The sequence below is a fragment of the Electrophorus electricus genome, chromosome 2 (genome assembly GCF_041902795.1).
Source record: "Electrophorus electricus isolate QZ-2024a chromosome 2, ASM4190279v1, whole genome shotgun sequence".
Lineage (NCBI taxonomy): Eukaryota > Metazoa > Chordata > Actinopteri > Gymnotiformes > Gymnotidae > Electrophorus > Electrophorus electricus.
The window spans coordinates 36,037,649-36,058,408 of NC_137498.1; the positions used below are offsets into that span (position 1 = coordinate 36,037,649).

At 38.1% G+C, this 20,760-nt stretch overlaps 3 protein-coding genes across 4 annotated transcripts in view; all 3 read right to left on the bottom strand.

Annotated features, from left to right (window-relative positions):
* Nucleotides 1-507: 507 nt before the first annotated feature.
* hepacam2 (HEPACAM family member 2) lies at nucleotides 508-10,570 on the bottom strand. 2 transcript variants are annotated; one of them, XM_027012128.3, is made up of 9 exons: nucleotides 9,823-10,570; nucleotides 6,666-7,013; nucleotides 6,008-6,292; nucleotides 5,241-5,537; nucleotides 4,098-4,220; nucleotides 3,836-3,857; nucleotides 3,706-3,740; nucleotides 2,456-2,529; nucleotides 511-2,362 (listed from the first exon to the last, which is right to left on the bottom strand). In XM_027012128.3, exons 1-9 carry the CDS (start codon nucleotides 9,878-9,880, stop codon nucleotides 2,252-2,254), a joined length of 1,353 nt encoding a protein of 450 aa, XP_026867929.1. In that variant the 5' UTR covers nucleotides 9,881-10,570; the 3' UTR covers nucleotides 511-2,251. The 2 variants fall into 2 exon arrangements, with proteins under 2 accessions (XP_081557794.1, XP_026867929.1); XM_081701668.1 differs by lacking the exon at nucleotides 4,098-4,220 and having other exon boundaries at nucleotides 508-2,362.
* A 135-nt stretch (nucleotides 10,571-10,705) lies between these two features.
* Nucleotides 10,706-15,346, bottom strand: fam133b (family with sequence similarity 133 member B). The gene is made up of 11 exons (XM_081701677.1): nucleotides 15,199-15,346; nucleotides 13,974-14,071; nucleotides 13,099-13,177; nucleotides 12,768-12,932; nucleotides 12,631-12,663; nucleotides 12,327-12,401; nucleotides 12,084-12,182; nucleotides 11,766-11,819; nucleotides 11,568-11,648; nucleotides 11,376-11,426; nucleotides 10,706-11,101 (listed from the first exon to the last, which is right to left on the bottom strand). The coding sequence occupies exons 1-11, from the start codon at nucleotides 15,220-15,222 to the stop codon at nucleotides 11,015-11,017; spliced, it is 846 nt and encodes a 281-aa protein (XP_081557803.1). The 5' UTR covers nucleotides 15,223-15,346; the 3' UTR covers nucleotides 10,706-11,014.
* A 244-nt stretch (nucleotides 15,347-15,590) lies between these two features.
* The window catches only part of cdk6 (cyclin dependent kinase 6), a 34,033-nt gene continuing 28,863 nt past the window's right edge, over nucleotides 15,591-20,760 (bottom strand). Inside the window, exons 5-7 of the mRNA XM_027012100.3 lie at nucleotides 20,501-20,551; nucleotides 20,186-20,321; nucleotides 15,591-20,036 (exon numbers count right to left, since the gene is read on the bottom strand). Coding sequence (XP_026867901.1) covers nucleotides 19,887-20,036; nucleotides 20,186-20,321; nucleotides 20,501-20,551 — 337 coding nt within the window. The 3' untranslated portion in view covers nucleotides 15,591-19,886. The remainder of the gene's footprint in view (nucleotides 20,037-20,185; nucleotides 20,322-20,500; nucleotides 20,552-20,760) is intronic.

Genomic DNA, 20,760 nt, shown 5'->3' on the forward strand with positions numbered 1-20,760 from the left:
AGCAGAGTAGATGTAACACATTTCTTAAAAGTGTATGAATCTGGATTTTCAGGATCTTCCACTGATGTCATCTCTCTCTATCCCCTCAGGAAACCCTATCAAATGAACACAGCAGTGATCGGCACTATTTTGTTAGATAGATAGATATCAATGTGAAAATTATTATTACAGTGCTTCCTCCTGCATTACTCCAGGAGCTGTTTATAGTAACCACACTTACAGGAGCAGAGACATGCTGGTGCACTTCTTTGAAAATGACTCTTTGCTAGATGATGTGCTAGATGGTGTGGACAGTACAAATGTGCTTATGTTCCTGGTTAATAAAAGTGATGTCATTGGTGATTTCTCTGCCAAACAAGGGAGGAGCAGTTGGAGTTGTTAGTATAATTATTCTGCTCCTCCTGCAAAGCACACAATGAACAGATGGTCGCCCACCATAAAGACTGCTCACACATAAAAACACAATGCAGTTCATACTTAGGACCTTCAAACAGCTAACCATTCTCATGTACCATTTGCCCATGAGGATAATTACTAATTATATCACAATTTAAAAAAAGACAGTACAAAGGATTGGTTCCAACTTGATCACTAGCCTTATAAATGAAGGAAACAGAAATATCCTTTATGTAAGATTTTACATGTTTTACAGATTGTAGAGTTCTGCAGCATAACAGAAACTCAGGGCCAACAGTTTCTACATGACCTATAATTCACATTTGATCCAGAATATATTGATATATTCCATTAGCAATGACATACACTTACCAAATACTTTATTAGAAACAATTTAAGTGTGCTATTTATAGTTAATAACCCATTTTATGTCATGCACAATTTGGGTTAGACATCCTAGACATCATTCAACTTTCAGTTTCTGATGATGAGGACGTAGTTTGTTGGCTTTGTTTTGATTTGGATGGTAGACCACTCTCAGCCCAGCGCTGCTGTGTCTGAGTTTGTACCTGCACATCCAGGCCATCACCAGTTATAATGTTTGCTGATGATCACTTATCACCAAAATAAACCAAAGGCAGGAAGGCTGATACACTGCATGGTGACAGATGGTCGCCAGTCTTTAACTGTACACTTACAAAATATACCCGTAAGTCTACTTACACACTTCTGAAGTTGCCAGCCATTCTAGGTATGAGGTCATCATTTTTAATAAAGTAGCCACTATGTGTAGAGATTAGCAATGTCTTAAACACACACACACCCACACAAATGTCACAGTTCAAGGAACAGTGAGCCCAGCTGGAGGCCAATACCATGCTCTAAACATTGTCACTTGCCTTTTCCAAACTGCTGACACAACATTTTTGATCATAACTAAACCAAGGTAAATCCATATAGTCTAATCACTGAAAATCAATTGCAATTTATATAAATCTTTATTTTCAAATTATACAGCATTTTCATAAACTGAATAACTGCATCATAGCCTTATAATAGAAGTTCATCTGTGTCTCGACTGCGGCAATGCAATACAAAGAACAATCTGATTTGTATGGCATGGAACACCACAGGATACAATGTCATTGCAGTGTATAAAAATGCAGTATTAGAAATAAAAATGCATACTATTTACATTCATATTTCATGCAAAGCAATGGACTAAGGGTTAGGCTATATATCTGTATGATTTCATAAATACTCTTGGGTTAGTTAGGTCAACTTTAATAAAATAGTTATTTCCCTAATTATTATCACTGTCTCCTTTGTTGTCCATTTTATGCAAAGCTCAGCTGTGGATGGTGATAAATTATGGGACACAACATTTCTTTTGATAAGGGCTGGGTTGAAATACATTGAGCCTGTCTTTTAAGTTGGAAACATGTAGGTCTAAAAATATAATAAATACATGTATTATACATAAACATTTTTGTCATTATAATTTTTTTTAGACATTCATTAATGCCATTAAAATGTAATGTGTTCCAAGCTTGTAAAGCCTTTGACGAAGAATAACAAACAAAAACGTATATACAGAACAATAAGGATCCCTGTACAATAAATAAATATCAACATTTTGCATCAGCTTAATTAATAATAATTAAGATTATCTTTATATGAAGGTTTTTCACTCAGTGTTTCTTTAAAAATAGTAAAGAACAATCAAATTCAAGTTACTGTAGGAAGAAACAAACTATTGGCATAGACCTGCAATGGCTGAAGAAAATCTTGTGACTTTATAACCATCTGCAGGAACATGGCTATTCTGTTCTTTACCAAATGCATACTGAAACCATCACTTCAGCAAACTCAGTGTTGGCGTTTCAGGAACATGTCTGATGACATCATAGATGGTGGTATGCAAATCTCTGACTGAATCCAGCCGTGCCAGAGACCTGCTCGATGCCTGTGGAGCATGAAGAGAGCACATTAGATGCTCATGTGGAAAAACAACTTGTGGCAAATACACTGGGGGCTGTCTTTTGAAGAGTTGACTCACCTGGGCAGATTCCATTTTGCCAGGTATGGTAACAAACTCATAGATTCCAAAGTCTTCAGTAGCATCCTCATGGCCTAGCAGTACAGAACAATGCTTAACTGATGGCCTAAATGTATGACGGCCTGAGAGACATTAGCCCGTGGACCAGTTAAATGATAACAGCTCACTTGTGTAAAATGCAGAACCAAGACTACTAGGAAAAAAGGTCAGCTCCTTTAGTAATGTTACACCGGCTACTTTTTTCATGTAGAATTCATTTCAAAGTTTCTTTTAACAGTTTCAACTGTTCTTAATAGGTTAGCCCTAGAATTCACACAGAATATGTTTCAGCTAATATTTTAAAATAAAAATAAATCTGAAAGCACTAGATAGCTTGATGAATATTTAAATATAAATGCATAAGCTTAATGGCTAGTTTTTAAGAATCATTGTATTAAGGGTTTTCAAATATTTGGTCTGAAAAATGGTAAATGCATAATCAGTTTCAAGAGAACTCTAGGTCGAACTGAAGTCAACAGAACTTGCTTGTTCTTTTATGACACAAAATACAAGAAAAATGGTGAAGCAACCTTTTGTATATGCAACAAAATTCAAACTGTTTCCACACAAATTGTGGAATAGTTGTCTAGCACTCTCCCTTAATATAAAGAAGGATAAACAAAAAAAGTATGTACAATTTTATGGTCAGAATTTAACCATCTTTTAGTACTTTTACTAAATGTTGCTTTTATTTGCTTTAGCATTTTAGTTTCTCTTTTTAAAATACAATTCATTCTTATTATTATTATTATTATTATTATTATTATTATTATTATTACTATTACTACTCCTACTTCAGTCTTAAATTTTATAATAAAAGATATATAGATATATGTGTCCAGTTTCTATTTTAGTCACCTCTAAGGCAGCTGTTATCAGCCCAATTGTTTTTGTGTCTGTTCTTTCTCTTTCTGCATGGAAAACCAGGCTTGCTACTTCCTCCCCACATTGCAACCACTAGATTCAATCAACTAGTACCCACATTAAGGACTATAGACTTAAAATGTTAGACTAAACAGAGATCTCCAAGAAACCAAAAAAAAAACAAAAAAACATTCAGGGTATTTGGTGACTGAAGTCACACTGATATAATTATTGTAATTGTTTGGATCTGATAGGTGGTTGGTAAGTTTGACCAAAGGCTATGTACACAGCAGTGCTTGACAACACACAACAGTCACATTAGGATATGAAGCTGGCAGGGCACTTACCTGAGCGATGCAGGCCTTTTTGGTCTGGGTTAGGTCTATAGGAGAAGAGCCACAACAGATGGTAATAACTCCTCCAAAATAAAGTAAATATTCTCTAAGCAAATATTCATGAAAGGCCAATTTTTCTTACCTGCTATAAATTTTCATCAACACTGTAGAGGCAAAAATAGATACACTGAAATACGTTAATGTAAATATGATAATGTCATGATTTTTATAAAACCTAAACCTGATTGTAGCTACAGCTTCAAATGAATGCATATATTTGATTAATCACAATTCCCAGAACATTATCAAGGATTCTCAGTTGAGCATTTTTTCTATCATACAAGTATATAAACAATTAGGTGCACACAGCTAGTAACAAATCACAAAGCATTAAATGTCCACACCTCTTTTAGGATGGCAGGTCCTCCTGACAAACACAAACATGCACATTATGATGAGCATAGAGGTGATGGTAATGATCACTAAAGGAGACACTGCACTTTCTCCCTGGACATGCTTTTCTCTACCTGGGAACAGATGTCAACAAGTCAGTACACAATAACAATAAACAATACAACTGACTCCAAGATGGTGGAATGATTTCCCACTTGCTGTCCAGACAGCAGAGTCCCTTGCAGTCTTCAAACACAGACTGAAGACCCATCTATTTGCAGAATATTTAAAGGACAACTGACACTGCTCCTATATTGATTGACTAATTTAATACTTATTGTAGGGCATTGTTTATGTTGTTTAACAAACTCTAGCACTTATTGTTTATTACACTTATCATTGTTTAAGTTAGACCTTATGTATTTTATACTTCTAGGTATCAGCAGTGATCCCTGTATTTCTACAGTATTCTAGATCATTGGTATATTGGACTATAACCTATTCTGACTAGGATCTATTCAATGAGTAAATGACAAAGCACTTTTGTAAGTCGCTCTGGATAAGAGCGTCTGCTAAATACCGTAAATGTATATGTAAACATAGCAGCTTAACTGGTGGAATATCCCAAGACTGCGAGGGCTAGACTCTTTTGCACAAGATACCTTTATACTTTCCTGTCTAAATAGTTATAACCAAGTTCTAAAGTAAGGTAGAATGTTATCCTGTTGCATAGTAAAGTTTCATCCAGTGTCTTTCAGTCTGGAGAATCTCTTGCATCTATGCTTTTGGTCTATTGAGCACAAGGAAAATAATAGCATGCCCCCACTATAGTGGTATATTGTATACAAGAGAATTGAATGTAATTTGATAAGGACCAACAACCATGAAGCAGTTTTTTTTCCCCCCTCCAAGTCTATAATTTAGATTTAGATTACATTAAATGCCCCTAATTTCCATGTGTCTGAAGTTCAGAGTCAGAAGCATGGCAGTCTTTAAAACATACAGTGTGTTTATCAGATGCTGCCCACAATGCGATTAAAACTGGCCTAGCTATGAAACATCTGAATATACAAACTCAATCACTGTACACAATCGTAAAGAGCAAGTCTTGCCTCAAAGGAATTTTTGATCAGTCATCTAATTTAAACCGTTACCTCTACTAGCCGCCACCACCAGGGTGAAGTGCGTTTCATCCTGCTTCTGTGTCACATTGTTGAATGCCCGGCACAGGAACTTTGTAGGCTGGGCCAACTTGTGTGAAGGCACCTCGAAGCGTGGGCCTGTCATGAGCACCTCTGTGCTATTGTTGGTCCTGGAGATCCAAACACAGGTGTTGGGCGGGTTTGAGTCCGCCAGGCAATCAAAAAAGACCAGCTCCCCTGGATCCACAGTGAACACTTCTCCAATTTTCTGACCCTGGTTCGAGTTCACTTCCAGATTGTAAGGACCATCTGTGCGTGTGTGTGTGTGTGTGAGAGAAAGAGAGAGAGAGCGGAAAAAAAAATGTCTCACATTAATTTAGATTTTGTAATTTGTTTAATTTACAGGTGGTGTCTTTGAAGCAATTTAAGTAACAGTACAGGCCTATTTTAATTTTAACGAGAATGTCTGTTGACAATGTGTATCTGTGTGTGTAATTTATGGTAGTATCATGTTACTCTTAGTCCACATACAGCTAAAACCTTTAAACAGCATAAAGTGTTTCCCAGTATATAGTGGTGTTATCAACAGGACTTTTTTCACATGTAAATATTAGCTGGTTCTGAATTACTAGGAGGAATTTACTAGTCTACAAAAAACACAATTTAAGAGACAAGATTTGACTGGTGGAGCTACATACACAAATAAGAGATATCAGGAGTCTGCTTGATTTATTACACAATGAGAGAATGAAGTGACCTGAGCAAAGATAAGCACTCACAGAACACACTGAGGTCCATGGCTCTGCTATGTGAGAGACTGATGGGGTTTTTGACCACACAGCTGTACCTCCCCATGTCCTCCTTTTTGACTGGATGGATGAGCAGTGTACTGTTGTTCTGCAAGAAAAGATGACGCTCGCTCGGCCTGACTGGCTGGCCATTTTTTAACCACTGGTATTTAGCCTTAGATCCATCCTCCACAGTGCACGTTAGAGTGACGTTGTCATTGTCTTCCACAAGCGGGGCCTCTGAGCTCTTCTCAATAATAGGGGTGGAGAGAGGCACTAGAGGCACACACAATGAAAGATTCTAAATCTAAAGGAATATGACATTACATTTATGGCATTTTTGCTGATGCTTTTATGCAAAGCAACTTACAATTATGACTGAGTACAACTTGAGCAATTGAGGGTTAAGGGTCTTGCTCAGGGACCCAACAATGGCAAATTGGTAGTGGGGCTTGAACCAGCAACCTTCCGATTACGAGTCAAGTACCTTAACCACTATGTGAACATTTATTCAAACGCTGTCATTTTAAAGGGCTTTGCAGACACTGCTATAAACAATGCCAGTGCTAAAGTTCCAGTGCCCCATCAGGACAGCTAGAACTGACCGCTGAAGAACTGAAACCACCCCAGCACTGATAGTAATTCTCACCGTTTACTGTAATGCTGATGGTCTTGGTAACTGTCACAGATTTGTTCTGGCCAGGGAAAAAGATGTTGATGCTTAGCTGGTAGTCCCCTTCAGCTGACTCGTCCAAGCGTTTAAAGGACAGGGAGATGTTCGGAAGGCTGAGGACTAGAGTATCCTTCAATAGCAGGTTAGGGATGGATCTGTTGTTGTCGAAGGTGACCAGGTGAGTTAGTCTAGGGCTGGTCTGGTACCAGGTGCCCTGGAACTGGACACCAGTCACCCCAAAATCAATCTCTACTGGTAGATGGAGTGGTTCGCCTTTTGTCCCATGAACGATGGGTTTCACTCTAATCAGTTCTGTGTTGGTGCCTTTGAGACAGAAAAAAAATGGAAAGTCCTAATGTCACATTCAGAATGGGTCAAGAATGGTAGTCAGGCAGTCTGTATTTTGCATGTGTGACTGTCAACTTAAGCCAAGATTTACATTTACGGTATTTAGCAGACGCTCTTATCCAGAGCGACTTACAAAAGTGCTTTGTCATTTACTCATAGAATATATCCAAGTACAGTACAGTAGAATTTAAACATACCAATGAACAAGAATACAGGGATGAATGCTGATGCCTAGAAGTGCAAAATACATATGGTCTATCAAACAATGAGAAGTGCTATAAACAATAAGTGCTAGAGTTTGTTAAACAACATAAACAATGCCCTACAATAAGTACTAAATTAGTCAGTCAATATGGGAGCAGTGTCAGCTGTCCTTTAAATATTATGCAAATAGATGGGTCTTTAGTCTGCGTTTGAAGAATGCAAGGGACTCTGCTGTCCGGACAGCAAGTGGGAAAGCAAGGTATTTCAAGCCAAGCCGTACTTGAGGTTTAAAGTACTCGAGGTACGGATTGGGCTTTGACCGTTGACCTCATGTATGAAGGGGCTGGTCCATTTTTGGCTTTGTAGGCAAGCATCAAGGTTTTAGATCTGATGCGTGCAGCTACTGGGAGCCAATGAAGGGAGCGCAGCAGCAGAGTAACGTGTGAACTTTGGAAGATTGAAGACCAGTCGTGCTGCTGCATTCTGGACAAGTTGTAGAGGTTTGATGGCTCTTAGAGGAAGACCAGCAAGTAGCGAGTTGCAGTAGTCTAGCTTTGAGATCACAAGAGACTACACAAGCACCTGGGTAGCTTCCTGCGAGAGAAAGGGTCAAATCCTTCATATAGTACAAAGGAGGAATCTGCAAGACCAGGTTAGATTAGAAACATGAGTTGAGAACGACAACTGGTTGTCCAAAGTTACACCCAGGCTACGGGCAGCTTTGGATGTTTCTCAAAAGAAACAGTGAGGTCAAGATGATTTATTCTTTACAGCATGGACACTCCTGCAGGATGCAATATTTCAGATTGAATACACCATTGTTTTTATTTTGTCACTTAAAACATTTCATATAAAAACGATTTTTATATGAAAAAAGTTCACAACTGTTTCCTGACAAGACCTTAAAACCAAAGACAAACTTCACTTTACTGTATCTGTCCACACGTTAAAATCCATGTTTTATACATTCTTCCGTTTAATCACTTGTGAAGTCATCTGTAATTCACTTAACCTGTCCTGTAAATGCTAAGTGCAAATATTGACAAGCAATGCAAAATGATCATAGTCCAACACAAAATCCTTTTTAATCGTTCAAACTGGTCATTGAGCAAACACTAACGCTGCATAAAGAAACTGTAAAGTTGCTCTAGCACAGAGGAGTGACCAGCTCCTCATCATCTGAACATACATGTCAGAGAAAAAGCAGCGGGAAAGCAATTTTCCATTGTAAAGTGAACCTAATGATATTGCTTCATCCTCACGAGGAACAAGTCACAGCGCATGGCACATTTTGTCTAGTGCTCTGAGGAACACACTGGTGACAGTCATGGGGAAAGTATAAAAAGCAGCAGTTCAGTTAGCCATGTAAAACTGACAGCTGTTGGCCTGTATTATGTTGCTAGGAAAGGCTGTGTGGCAGCAGGCAGGTAGGTAGTGAATAGCTGTGCACACACACACGCGCATACACACAAACAGAGCCCTTCCCGGACCCAGCTAGCTCCGCTCCCTGCCTCCCTGCACTGCTGTATTAGCTCTGCTGACAGGCAGTGTTGCTCATGTTGTGTCCTAAATAATAAATAAGGACACCCCTATGGCAGGCGACAAGCTGACAGGTGAGGCATCCTGGAAGTCTGAAGTGTGCCACTGTTTACTGCACACTGACCTAATCAGCCCTGTCCAACATTGTGGAGTGTGCTTGGCCCTCTCTGCTCCTGTTGTCTCCAAACAAACCACAGATTGTTTTGGTGATAGCAGTGGTGGCTAGGAGATCAACAAGACAATGGTCATGAAGTAAAAGCACCATTTAAACACTTAAACATTTAAATCTCCCAACAAAACCACTCACTAGATGATTTTCACTATGGCAATGCAGATCTTTAGTTACGTTAAACTCCATTTAGAACTACAGTACATGGCACTTTGGAAAACTGCAAATACAGCAAAAGCCCGTCTGTGAAATAAGCCACTGAGTCAGCCTTGTGTTGATTTGGAGCAGCATGTGATAGCTCATAAGATATGGAAACTTGAAGTTGTCAAGTTATCAGAACACTGTCTAAGTGAGAAATTTATGAATATTTAGTGTGGGGGAGTGGTATATCACAAACATAATTCTTCATTGTGTGAAAGCTACTTTTCAGAGGTATACATGCTATAATTATGGGATAATGGAAAGTACTGTTCTTTAAAGTTACAAATAAAAAAAATTAAAAACAATTTGGTAAGTACACAAGAATAATTTGAATTTCTGGGCTGAAATAATTAAATTCAACAATCAAAACAAATGTCAAAAGCCAGATTAATACTCAATTAAAACCTGAAAACGACAAAAGTGACCTTAGACAATTCGCATGGCAGGCCTTAATTTGCATAAACATTTTCCCATAAACACCGAGACCCTTATGTACAGTGAGACAGACACAACCAATACTGTACTAATGAACTTCAGCATTTTCATTATGGAAAATAGCACTTTCTCTAATTATGATCCATTAATAATAACATATTTGGTAATAAGCCTTATTCATCACATGGTGTGTGATGGTGTCACATTGCTGTTGCCACAGTTATGAAAATATCTTACCTGAGATGAGAACCATGGCACAGAGGAGCAGAGACACAGCGGCTCTAACAGATTCCATTCTGCTTGCTCTGTTCCAGGAGCTCTAGGACTTATGAAAAGAAGAGGAAACTGGTGACAGCATTTGCCAGGGAAATGAGAGGAGCGTCAGGCCCCTCCCACAGGACAGCAGGATGACAGCATACACCTGGCAGAGGCTCAGAAACCCTGCCACCTCAAGGGCCAGCTACAGCTCCAAAAGAAAGACCATCAGAACTGTATGCCACTCAGGAAAGAGATTTTGGATCACAGAGAAAAATACACCCATTTGTAAAGAATTCGGAGTCAACACCGACAAAGCCAGTGGGTAGAAAATAGTGCAAACATCTAAGCCTAAGCCAACCGTAGACATGCACTCACAAGGTACACAAGGATATGCAAACTTTCACCTGCACCCACAGTTCTCAAGAACAGAGAAAAACTCTGAAAGAACCACCGCTTAACCTGAGATCCATATCATTTCAAACACCATATAGATTTACTCCAATTGAACTCCAAGTAGCAGATCTATTAGTTTTAATTAACTAGCAATTAGACATGTGCATGCATACAGTGGGATGTCTTGTGATACTGGTGAATGGTGGAATTATAGGAATAGGTTAGGCAGTAAAGACATCAATTCATCTAGAACAGATTCTTCTAAAGTTTTAATCTAGCTCTCTCCTCTTGACAATTTCAGTACCACAATGTCATAGCAGTACCTGTTAAAAAATATATGAGGAACTGTAAAAAGATGACTAAATTATTAATGAAAAAGGTTCAATAGCCCTATAAGTATATATCAGTCTCTTGGTGAGTTTAAAATAAGGTTATGCAATTACATGAAACACAATAACATATGACCAAATGTATACATGGGCTTTATTTGCACACAGAATATTCTGCTTAAAAACTCACAAACAAAAACAAAAAAAAAGTAACAAAAAATTGAGGGGGTGGGGGGTGTGGGTGGGGAACCAAAGCCCTCACATCCTTTATCGAACACCATTCATCTTTATACCCAGCCAATCGTCCAATCATCCTACGTAAGCAGGATGAAACACTCCCAACGACAGCGAGCTCTCAGAGTCCCTCTGGCAGATGTCTGTTGGATTTTCTGACAAGGGCTCCAAATATACTCAGTCTTCTAGTTACCCTTCATACTGTATGCCACATTCTAATCTAACTCTGATCCAGACGTCCTTTTCTTCTTCTTTTTGCTGTGCTTCTTATGCCTCTTCTTTTTCTTTTTCTTTGATTTGTCCTGGAAAAGGAACAGTTCCCAGAGCGAGGCATGGCAGTAAGGGTACAGAGTAAGTTACAGGACTTGGCTACAAGTGGCAGGCTCCATTACTACCTGGTACAATCATTCGAATGAATTGTATGGGTACAATTTTCAGGTAGAACTGAGTAAAGATGGTCAACTACAATTTTCAGGTAGAAAATTGTAGTTGACCACTTTTACTCAGTTAGTAGTGTGGAAAAACATGGAATTGTGTTTGCACATATTCTTTCCTATAATGAAACCATAAACTTACTGTGGACCTCTCCTTCTCTTCACCAGTGTTTTTTTTCTTTTTGGATTCAACCTTTTACAAGGAGAAAACGTTCATTGATTAGTGCCTAGGTGTTCGAAATGTATAAAACACACAAAATATACAAAGCATTAAACCAAAGCCAGGCTCATGTCATCAAACACATGAAAGAAAGCAGTAGTGAAATGTGCTTACATCACCATCTAATTCGACCTGGTCTGAAGACTCAGAAGGGCTTTTCTCAGACTTCTTTTTCTTCTGACTGTCTTTTCCATCCTTAGAAGAGAATGTGATCACAGAATGAAGCATGTATTTGTAGATTTGTAAATATGAATCAGCAAGAACGAGGAAAACTACACAGTAGTTTTTGCCTAAGCAGGTAGTTGATATCACCTTATCCTTCTCTCCCTCTTCCTTTATTTTCTTCATCTTCTTCTTGGATGATTCCTGGAATTAATTGCATGCTAAATCAATCCCAGTTCAAAATATTAGCATCTGTTTGGAGTGCTATTAAATTCAGCAACAGCCTTGACTGCTGTAAAATTTAGTAATCAGTATTTTTTTCCACAAAGTGAACACAATAAGAGGACAAAGTTACAGACTACTTCAACACTACAAAACGTGTTAGTGATTAGGAATTATGTAATTGAAGGCAAATGTAAACTTGAGTTGACTTTAGGTCTTATTCAGAAGGAGCAGTAAATGCATTACTTTGCTGTCTGCTTCCGACTCGGCGGCAGAATCTTCGGATGTTCTCCGTGCTGAGGAACGCTTTCTTTTCCGCTTCTTTCTCATACTCTTCCTTTCACCCTGACATCAGCAGCAACACAAAACACGCCACCAAATTCAACTATGGGTTCCTCTTCATGGTCTCTTATAACCATGAGCTCTTTACAGCTAAAAATACATGCGCATGAACCCGAAAGTAAGAACTGCACATCACATATTCCATACCTCATCTTCAGATTCGGATGATGAACTGCTGGAGGAATCAGAACTCGATGAGGAGGAGGAAGAAGACGAAGAATGCTTGACCACACACAACAAAAGCAGAGCTCATTAGATATCAGGGAAAAAAAAGGTGAAGAATGAAAGAAAATAGAGTGCCAAAGGCATTGGAGAAGAATTCCTTCTTTCAATTGGGTACATTATTTGCAATGCAGATCTCACAGCTGAAGAGAGCAAAACTAACCCACACTCTTAGGAGCAGTATGTGAGCCTAGCATACAAGATGTGAGAAATGGAGAGCTCTTCTCACCCTACTCAATTTTTTCTTTTCCTTCTTCTTTTTCTGCAAAAGACAGAGAGCTCAGTTAGCACTACAATACTGCCACAGGCCCTACCATACAGCAAGTTATTAGTGCTGTTATGATTTTTTTCTTTGTGAGATGTTACCTCTTTCTTGTCTTTCTCCTTTTCTCTCTCTTTCTTCTCCTTTTCTTTTTCCTTCTCTTTTTCTCTCTCTTTCTTCTCCTTCTTCTCCTTATCTTTCTCTTTTTCCTTCTTTTCAGTTCCACCAAGTAACTTCTCTCTGTTTTTTTCCAATTCCTTCCTCCATCGCTGTGAAGTAAAAATTCAAGTTCAACCTTAAAGCCAAGTAGCCTATGCAATAAATAAGCAAAGGGAACAGTTTGAAAGGACCTTCAACAAATTTAACAAATAATATTAATAGCCTACAGAGTATAATAGTAATAGTAAACTACTTGCACAATCCGTGCAAACGTACCTCATTCATTTTCTCCTCAAAGTCAGCCAAGGCTCTTGAGCCTTTCTTCTTCTTCTCCAGCTGCTCCTTCACCTCCTCCCTACAGTGGTATGATGGGAGAGCAGTGTTACAAGCACACTGTCAGCAGTGTCAACACATGACACTGATGGAACTTAACTGGACTTGGTGGCACTGGCTATAATTTCCAAGCATCGTATTTCTTTAACATTTTACTTATGGAATGTAAAGCCACCATATCATAACTGCCTTGTTCATAAGAGAATTTTTTCACATTCAGCAGAAATTTGCACATATTAGAGCCTTCTATTACATGACAAACCAGCTTTCAGACTATTACTATAATGATCTGAACATTTCAAACCTAAAAGAGTGAAAAACATTAAAAGAATTTTGATACACAAAACCAGATGCTTAATATACTACACATTGTGTTTCACATAACCAGTTTTGCACCCATTTCTGACTGTATATTTCTACAAAATGTCGTGTTTTATTTGGCTGCATTACAATACATTTCATTGGTAAACATACATAGTTCAACATTTAGCCTCCAAGTCTATCAAAACCATAATTATATTCTTAAAGTATTATGTAAACGATGTTAAGTAATGCCACCCTTTGTGCTGCCATCATACCATACTAGGCCGAAAGCTGGATCATTACTTATGCAACCTCCATTTAGACCCTTTCAATAGGTTTCTCATCTCCTTCCAGTGAAATCTTCTATTTTGGAGGCAAGAGCCTATGTTAGCCTGTGTTCCAGTGACATTACAATCATTATCACATTTTAGTGTTATTATAGATAGCGATAAATATCTTGAACAACCCTTGCACATGTTTCAGCATTTACTTCCTCTTGAGCCAAGATTTTATACCATGTTGGTCGAGGCCTGCTGAGATAATCCTGTATGGTTGGACCTGTGACGGGTGCAGGTCCTCTGGCTCTGGCTGCAGCAATTGGATTCAAGTATGGCTGTAACGCAGCACATTCGATAACATCAGTAACATCAGTTTAAGAACACACATCTAAGAAACAAAATAGACTACAAAACTTTCAGCGGACTATAACACCCACGATATGACAAATTTTGGTGATGGCCAGCAGTAGCGCAATCATGAAATATAATTAGAGGGCGCAAGTTAAAGGATCTGCGAGATGTTTCTATCAGTTATCAGCAATGTTTAAACTACGTACAGTTTGAAGCTAGGTTAGCTAACCACATTTGAACACCAAAACGCTTTGTCATAGGCCTCAAGCAGCACTGACCAGGAACATTTAGGTTAGCTAGCGATCTGTGTAGCTATCTGTGTGAAATTGCTACCGATGCTCGGTCAGAATTCACCGTTTGTGATACGCTACTGAGCATAATCACTAAATCGAATGTGAGCTTTAACGTTTTTCACATAGCATATACCAAAAATAATCATTTAGACAGATACACGACAACACTTGCACCCATAATAGCTATTTAGCTAGCTAGCTAAGCTATGACAAACTTCCAGTCAAGCAGTGTCTAGATAACACAAGTTTGAGGCTACCAGGGGGATGTGGTAAGCTTCCTCACCTTTTGATATTAAGTTAAGCTAGCGGTAGTTAACCTATTCTTCAGGTATAGAACTACAGCCAGCTAGTCAGTCGAAAGAAAATGTTTTGATCAACAAAACAACGGGGCAGGTGGTCAACACTGAAAAAAATAGGTTAGTTAGCTAGTGACCGCATCTGCAGAGAGATGAGCTAAGATATGTGTAGGAATACGTTTTTCAAGATGGCTAGTTTGCGATTATGTCAGCGTTGCGTAGCTAGTTTGCTAACGTCGATAAACTTAAAGAGTGCTTTTCAGTTCAAAGCGCATCAAGAAAAGTGAAAACACTGTTTCTCGGTAATTATTCCTGCCTGCGTATGTTGTATAGCTAGGTTAAATACATCACACAGCATACACAGGGTCTGAAATTCTCATCAAAACAAAATACAAGCGAGCTAGCTAACGTTACCTAGGCCTCACACTAGTTTCTCCTCCAGATGAGCTGGGGTTTATCCTCTATACTTGCTCCAGTTCCAGAATATAAACTCTAATATATTTGACGACGTTTTTAACTTACCACTCTATTATCCCGCTTCCCCATTATGGAAAAAAAACCATTTAACCTGCAAATCAAAAGTTAGACTCTAGCTAACTAACTAGCTAGCTACATGTGTAAGCGCCATCCCATCTATCAAATTGGAAAATTCTGCCACCTAGCGGAGAGTGAACGCCATTCACGAAAACCCTCAGCGGACCACACAAAGTCACAGGCAAAAATGGGGCTACTTTTGTAATGGTCACACGGACGTGTTTAATCCATTACTGACTTATTTTGATTTTGATTTTGTCGATAGCTACTCAAAATATGTTGCAATAACACACAATTATTTGAAATTACACAAAAGGTTAAACAAAATAATTGTATATACTAAAATATTTATTCAAATAAAAAAAGAGTCAAACAGTATGCAACACATAGCACAAGCAGCTTTATTTATATAATGGCATTAAATTGGAACTCTATGGGCCTTTTTCTTTTTTCATAAATTTGAGCCAAGCCTATGTAAATTTTAGCAGCAAACCAGTTTAAAGGAAAAAACCAACAACAATAATAATTAAAAAAAAACCTATCCACACTTTGCTCACCTTTTTAGCCTTAAAAATGCTGGTACTTTGACCAGTGTTGATACTCTCTAATTTGGTTCATGTAAAACTTGGAAACATTCTGCAATCAAAGCTTTAAACTGAGCATGATCAAAAATGGGATAAAGCAATAAAGCATTTTGTTCTGAAAAATGGTATAGTGTACAAATAAAAGCACAGACCGTACCAAGTCTAAAACCACTGAAATTAGCTTGATATTTTATGCTGTATACAGTTATAGAATTGGTCTTCAGTGGTGCTGATAATGGTAAGATACTGCCATTTGAATTTGTCATTTGATTGTAGCTTATAGCTAATTAATTAAATGATTTTTATATCTGTTATATTTATCATACTAGTTGTTTTACCAATCCGTTACATGCCTTCCTTGCTCAAAAACATAAAAGTGGAAAGTAATTGCTTATTAGAAAAGAAAATACTTTTAGGTCACCATATCATATAACTGAACAAGAATATGAAGTTATGAAAAAAGAATGCAGATTATGCTATGCTTGTGTCATGAACCCCTATTTTAAATAACAGTTCAGCATTTGGTAAGTGCCAACCACATTCTGAAATAAATTCTGAAAGAACAGACAAAATCCAGAACAAATATTCTAAAACCTAATAAAGAAATGAGGAGCTGACCAAAACTAACTTCTGTATGCTTAAAAGACTGCTATCTAGGGGGGAAAAAAACAATAAAATACACCAGTAAATAAGAGAATGATCAATTAATTAAATCCATAGAACAGAACAACAAATTATTATTAATGCATAAACAGCCTGTAACATTCTGGTTACTATGTTAACAAGTGGAAAGTCAAGGAAACAAAATGCCTAACAAAACAACTTGATGGTTTGCTTATTTTTCCAGTGAAATACAAAGAAATACATTAAAGCCCATATGTGTGGTGCACAGTAACATTTTACAAAAAAAAAAAAAAAAGTTATCAGTGAGTCATAAAAGAATAATTACCAAATATAATCAAATCTGTATATAGTTTTGAGGCTTTAAGAAGATGTTTATTGTAACATTAGAAACTATGCACACTACTTTGTGCAGATACAAGTCTGTTCATTGGCTATATTTAATAGCAGTTTTAAATATCTAATTAAATATGTTCTCTGGTCATTAATGGAAATTTAACCTTGAAAGACACAAATTACCTTTACTGTACTTTTGATAAAAATTTTTGCCCCAAAGAAAATAACTTTTCAAGTTCAAGCAATAGTTATAGAATAGCACCATCAATACACCATCACCCAATTAGACAGGTTTGTTTCTTGTCACACAATTTGTTTTTTTAAGTATTACCATTTAAATGCCAATAAATAAAACAAAATGAATACAGTTAAAGTGGAGGCAAAGTTTAAGGAGCTTTATAAAATATGTCAATGCAAAGAACCACTACCCAGCAACATGATACAAGTTTGAAAAATAATAACTGATTAAATTTAAAAAAAAAAACCTCAGCTGATTATATTTCAATTTTTAACTAAACCAAAGGAGTATGAACAATGGGAAATATTTCAGTTTATTGTTTATATCACCCTCATGCATTTTAATGGGAAGAAAATTAAAAATATAATAACTGAAAAGCTTTTTGTGTTTCAGAGGGAAAGACATTGAGATGGGCGATTTCAAGGTGCTGTTGTTGTTGACGGAGCTATATTATGTCAACATAGAAATTTAATTATCTTATAATGTTACATTTCAGAGCTTTAACCTGCAACTCAGCTAATTCTAAGTCACCATGAAATTATTTTCAGACCATTTAAGCCTATTGAAGTTGAATACAAAAAAAAACAGAGTGAAAGCCACAATCACATATTTTACCATGAAAACATCCATATTTTCTGACATCTAATGCCCAACGAAAACTAATCAACCCACTCTTTTTTGCTGTCTGATGGAAAAGTTATGCTTTGATTACTGTTCAGTAGATAACTGTAAATCAGTCAAGCAGTACAAAAATGTAAATCCAGCCAAGAGAGAAGAAGCATTTTACCATCACACAAAAAAGTGAAGGTATGTTAGCAGTATAAAAGAGTGACGGGTTGTTTCACAACAGAAAAAAAGAGACCGATAACTACCTCCATGTTTTATTCTCATTTCAAATATGAGTCCAGAATGCCATGTTACAAACAGTGTTAAAACGGATGATGATGAATGAAATTAAATTAATTTAGAATTAATACAGTGAATAGTTTGCTGACTTAATTTAATATGCTATAACAATGATTAAGTTGATTTAGACCTGAAACATGTTGAATCTAAAACCACAATCATAAATAGTCCTGAGAGGGGAAAGTTGAAGAGAGTGAGTTGTATTTATCAGACCTCATATTCTTCACTATGCAAGGCGAAGCTCCAAACTGCATTAGTGGGTATACTTCAAGCTGTCTGGTAAATACAAACCAATGAGTCTACTGAGATCCTGAGTGTATGAACGAAGCACCAGTGCTTATCTGGATGAACCTGTGGGTTTAGGTCTGTGTTACAGTGCCTGTGTGTATCTTCTCCTCAGATTAGTCCCACCTCAGCCATGTCCTACGTTTCTAAAGCAGCATCCTTCTCTTCTTCCTTATCTCCCTCCTTTCAAACTCATCTGTAGTATGAAAGAAGAGGAGACCCATCCAGCTACTCTCTAACCAAACATCTAACAGATATAAAATTCTGAAGGAAATTATTGAGTTTTAACTATATATACAAAGTCCTGAATTCCAGCAGTCACGCAATTCTCACATTATCCTCCTCATCCTTTGCGAACGCTCTCATGACCTGACTTTTGAAATTTTAAACCTCAATCGCCATCTCTAAAACTAGGTTTTTCATACTTTACTGCACTACAGCTATATACCAAAACCACATGCTGTATACATATCCACTTACTTTGATACTGATTCATTCTAATAGCAACATGCTACCCAAGAAGGGGCATCCCTTTAATAACTACATAAATGAGTTACTATACCATTTGCCCAGTAACAGGGCCACACTGTATGACATCATACATGGGATATAGTATTCTTGAAAAAGGCCCTACACCTTCAAAAAAAAACCAAAAAAAAACCAACATTAAAAAAAACAACAATAAGTAATCAACGATCAACACTGATATTTTAAAAAAATAATTGAACAGTGTGGAAAGTAGAATGGAACATCTGATTTAGCATTAAGCCAGGGAGTGTTGTTACATATTACTAGAAGTTTAGAGGGCCAATTTACCAGACATGAATGGTAAATTTAAGTACTCTGCCAAAAAGGACTAGGCTTAGTCTGGGTCCAGAAAATCGGCCCAGAAGTGTTTGGTGTCTCTGGGGTAGAATATAGCAGTGAGCAGTGCTCCAAATGCCTTGTCAGTGGTGAGGAGAAAGATAAAAGCTTTATGCCTCCTCATCTTACATTTACAGCATTTTACGGCATCTTCTATAATGCACCAAACCAATGGGAACCAAAATGTGCACTCATTGTTGTGAAGATTCACAAAGGCCAGCCTTAGCCTGGAGGCCATGGCCACAAGGTGACAAGTAACTAAAGGAAATAATTTGGCCCATAATTCTTGGTACTTTAGTAGCATAAGGGGTTATATCTTCTTTAGTGGGGTTCTGTTCAACAGATCTACCCTGGCAGTGACAGTTCTTGTGTTTTGTAGAGTAAAAATGTGAGGCCAGGTCAGTCCCAGGCAGTGGGGCCCAAGCTTGCAGGTTTAGGGCAGTGACAGGCCAATGAGCCTTGCTTGCGTTCTGGCAGTTTATTGGCACCCTTAAGCACAGAGTGATCCCTGGCGTTGTGATGTAGCAGCCTCAATATCGCATAGCTGGCAGCAGTTTCCTCTGAGCAGAGGGACTTATTTTTGGGGAAGACAGGCAGGCAGGAAAGCAGCTTCTGACTTTTTCTGTAAATCCCCCCTGGCAGTGAGTAAGTTTACCTGCCACTGGGCCACTCTGCCTGACAGCAGACAAGGATCAACCATGAGTTGCTGTAATACTTTAAAGAGACCTAAAAGCAGCATGTGGAGTTGTGACGGAAGACAAGTTCGGAGGGTGGGGGGGCATCGTGGTTCTGGAGTCAGAGCCTTGGGCACAGCAAGTCTGTAAAAAGGGTTTGGAGGACTTTCATGCAGCTCTCTCCTCCAGGGAGGGCTTCTTGCTGGGCAAGGGTTGGGCATACAGGCTCTTGCTGCTGCTGTTCAGACTCTGGAAGTATGGGTGAGACAGCGCATCATAAGCTGATATCCTTCTGGCTGGATTGAATGACAGAAATTGCTGTGTGGATGGAAGGAAAAAAAGGAGAGAAAATGGTTAATATGCTCAAAGTTCTTCAGTAAAGACTGTGCTCAGCAACTTGATTTAGGCAGTGGATAGAATTACAAAGCTTCTTAAACTACTAAAATATTATGGTGCTGAGGACTCACAAGTAAAAGGGATTTGCCAAGATCATCCATGTCTGGCACAAGTTCTTCTATGGGCTGGGGAGGGCGAGGGGAGAAGGCACTCTGGGGCAAGCCCACCTCCTGGGGCCAGTCTTCAGCAGAAGGAACACCAACCACACTGGAATCACCACAATCATCATCATCGTTGTCATTGTCATTGTCAACCTCACTAACATTATCACTTGTTAGTGATGTCTCTTGCTCATAATAATAATGACATGGTTGCAAATCATGGGATCCTGGTTAAAAATATTCAAAGAAGCCTTTTCAGCTTTTCTTTGGTAAAACAGTACTCACTCAAAAATCTTGCCCAGCTGGTCAACATCAGAATTCCCACGGAAAAGGGGTCTTAAAGAAAGGAAGAACAAACAAGACCGGTGGTGTTGTGACTCATAACACTAGAATGCACATGCATTATGATTGATATCACACAATCATTTTGAATAAGCCTAATAACAGAGCACAGTCTGTGGACCACATCAGAGCATGCAAGCATATAAACTGCACTTGGTAGTAGCACTTCCACACTTGTAACACAGACACTTGTCTGTAAACAC

Bases quoted from the DNA above. Each gene is read 5' to 3' on its own strand.
- hepacam2 (XM_027012128.3), bottom strand. From the start codon at position 9,880: ATGGAATCTGTTAGAGCCGCTGTGTCTCTGCTCCTCTGTGCCATGGTT. The intron at 6,293-6,665 runs GTGAGAATTACT...GTGTGCCTCTAG, and splicing joins CATCAGCATTACAGTAAACG to TGCCTCTCTCCACCCCTATT. The intron at 5,538-6,007 runs GTGAGTGCTTAT...ACACACGCACAG, and splicing joins CATGGACCTCAGTGTGTTCT to ATGGTCCTTACAATCTGGAA.
- fam133b (XM_081701677.1), bottom strand. From the start codon at position 15,222: ATGGGGAAGCGGGATAATAGAGTG. The intron at 13,178-13,973 runs GTATAAAATCTT...ATACCACTGTAG, and splicing joins AGCAGGCCTCGACCAACATG to GGAGGAGGTGAAGGAGCAGC. The intron at 11,649-11,765 runs GTGATATCAACT...TTCTCTTCTAAG, and splicing joins AAGAGGGAGAGAAGGATAAG to GATGGAAAAGACAGTCAGAA.